This window comes from Trichechus manatus, unplaced genomic scaffold (genome assembly GCF_000243295.1).
Source record: "Trichechus manatus latirostris isolate Lorelei unplaced genomic scaffold, TriManLat1.0 scaffold00473, whole genome shotgun sequence".
NCBI lineage: Eukaryota > Metazoa > Chordata > Mammalia > Sirenia > Trichechidae > Trichechus > Trichechus manatus.
Genome location: NW_004444409.1, coordinates 19913 through 22677, shown reverse-complemented (window position 1 = coordinate 22677; position 2765 = coordinate 19913). Strand labels below are relative to the sequence as shown.

At 44.4% G+C, this 2765-nt stretch overlaps 1 protein-coding gene across 1 annotated transcript; it reads right to left on the bottom strand.

Annotated features, from left to right (window-relative positions):
• Positions 1-2077: 2077 nt before the first annotated feature.
• On the bottom strand, positions 2078-2381 carry SPRR4 (small proline rich protein 4). Its single transcript, XM_004391096.2, has one exon. The coding sequence runs from the start codon at positions 2379-2381 to the stop codon at positions 2148-2150; it is 234 nt and encodes a 77-aa protein (XP_004391153.1). The 3' UTR covers positions 2078-2147.
• Positions 2382-2765: the final 384 nt, after the last annotated feature.

Below are 2765 nucleotides of genomic sequence, written 5' to 3'. Positions count from 1 at the left end.
ATTGCTCCAATCACTCTGTCCTGTCAATTAGCTGAAGACTATGCAAATGTGTCACCCTGGCACCTAAGAATCTGTGGAGGACTGTGAGGGGCTTTCTGGGAGACATGGACGTGGCATTTAGAAACTGTGAGACAAAAAAACTGACTGGAGTATAGATAGAAGGAAGATGGGCAAGGTAACTGATAAAATATACCAGCCTGCTTGCTTGACAGAGTAGAGTTATTTCATTTTGCAGGGGTTGGGGCTCAGGAAGATTGGTGAGGAATTCTTAAGGTTAGAAGAATCCACTTCTGATTCTTGGTTGTGTTTATGATACTTTGACTTTCCTGGTGAATGCCTGTGCCCACAAAGTTTTAAGTAATTGCTACTTGGAAATATCAGCTAAAGATGGCTATTTTAAGGGAAATGGGAACCTTTTCAGGTCAGTGTGTTAAATGAAGTAGCAATTCATTCTTGCCATTGTCTATGTTAGCAACTAGAATTCATTGAGCAAATCCCAAGGAAAGAATAAAGCTCAAGGGGAGAGAATGTAGCTGTGTGTTTAGCTATTCCTTCCCATGCAGGGTCTTTCCATCAAAGACATCTATTTTCTACATCTGGAAGGTTTACTGCATCTTTATAATACGGGCAGCCCGTCTCACCCAGGGTCAGGAAGTAGCGAGCTGTAAAGACAGGACTTCTCTTATAAGCCATACGGTGTTGGACTAACAGACAAAGGAATCTCTGGGTTATGCAAAAGGTTAAAGTGCTCATCTGCTAACTGAAATATTGGAGGTTTGAGTCCACCCAGAGGCACCTGGAAAGAAAGACCTGGTGATCTAGTTCCAAAAATCAGCCACTGAAAACCCTATGGAGTACATTTCTACTTTGACACACATGGGGGTCACCATGAGTCAGAACTGACTCCATGGCAACTGGCGGTATTTTTTAACTGAGAAAACCAAGATCTATCTACTTCACCAACTCTCTCTACATAGATATCCCTGGAACAACTTCTCCTTGTATAAGAAAATGATATTAATTTCCAAAGACTAGCCTGAGACCCAGGAGAGATTGTCTCAGGATCTCTCTGGAAAACCAGTGTGTCAGAGTGGAAAACTAAGCTCATACCATTGTTGTTTTTGGGTGCTGTCTAGTCAATTTTCAACTCATAGCAACCCCATGTGACAGAGTAGAACTGCTCATACTAAAACTTGCTAAATATTAGATGAGTGACTGAATAAGTGAGTGAATGCGTAAGTTAATGAATACATGGATGAACAATAAATGAAAGAAATAAATAAAAAATGCATTTGCACACATTTGTAGAAAGGCTTTGGGGTATTCTTAAGTCATTTATGTTTGTTTTGTCTCCCTTTTCAGAATGGCAACTTCCAAGAGGCAAAGACCACATTCATCAGGTGGACTGAGGGCTTCTGCTGGTAGGAGCTAAACATTTCCTCCCCATGCCCTTTCCTAGATGAGAAAAATTAGCAAGAGTATCCCAGACTCCTGCCAACTAGTCTCGGCTTGTTGTCCCTGCTCCTTAACCTGAGATGGGACAGGATCTGACCTTCCCCCATCATTAGTAACCAGAAAGTAACTGAGCCCATATGGGTACACTCATGGACACATACACGCTCACACACTCACTTCCCCAGAATATTCCCTCTGAACCAATGAAAGGATCACAGAATGGGTCTGGGAATGGGGAGGTGTAATCAGACTACGAAGCAGACAATTACATGGAGCACCAATTTATTCAGGGAGGAAATAGGAGAGAGGCCCAGAGAGGGGGCAGTAGGAGAAGAGAATGGGCCAGATGCTGTGCATTAGCCTCTGGTGTCCTTAATAGTCAGGGTCAAGCCCTAGAAGGAGCTCAGATACATTCCTTGCTTTGGGATGGGTGGGGCCACAGTTGTGGTCAAGCTGGAAGTTAGAGAGGATGATCCTTTTCTCATGTCCACCTGAGAGCACATCAGAGTGGTGTTTGGCACAGCCTTAGAGAAAAGGAGTGTGTATGATGAGGGGTGTATTGTCAGGAAACACTTACAATGCTCCATTGGACCCCTGGTAGGAGGAAGAGGGGGAGAAAGGCAAATCCTGAAGAAGAGAGGGCTCCATCTGGTAGCTTGGTTGGTGGATAGATGGTAATCCCCAGTCCATCCTTACTTCTGTTTACTCTTTGGGGCTTGCTGGGCTGGTGGACACTTCTGCTGGACTGCAGTGGCTGTGCCCTTGGGTGAGCATTGTTTTGTGGCCTGGGAAGCACATGGATCCTTGGTTTGGGGTGCACACGTCTCTTGACATTTGACAGGGGGTGGCTGACAGGGCTGCTTCACCTGCTGCTGCTGGGGTTTCTGGGGTGGGCACTGCTGCTGCTCTTGCTGCTGGGAAGACATTGCAACAGGAACATGTGAACCTGGAAGAGAACCATGCATACCATGAGAAGGGCTCCCACCGTTTCTCCCTCTCTACTAACTTCTAGAAGATCATTTTCCTCCAACATCCAAGGACATGGTAAGTGATTAATAGCCTCAATTGGTTAATGGATTGTTCCACATGCACCCATTGCTATCTTCCGCTCTCTCTCTTTCTTCCTAGTTTTATGCTGTCCTAATTTTGTATCTTTCTTCGTCCTCCCATGGGCTCCTGACTTACTAATATATAATTTATTTCTCAGTCTTACTAGGAAAATAAGGGGGGATGCTGAGTTGAGGATTAAAAAATAGCCCAGACATTTTACAAGATCAAGGCTTTAACTCTTAGCTGATGTATCTAGGCAA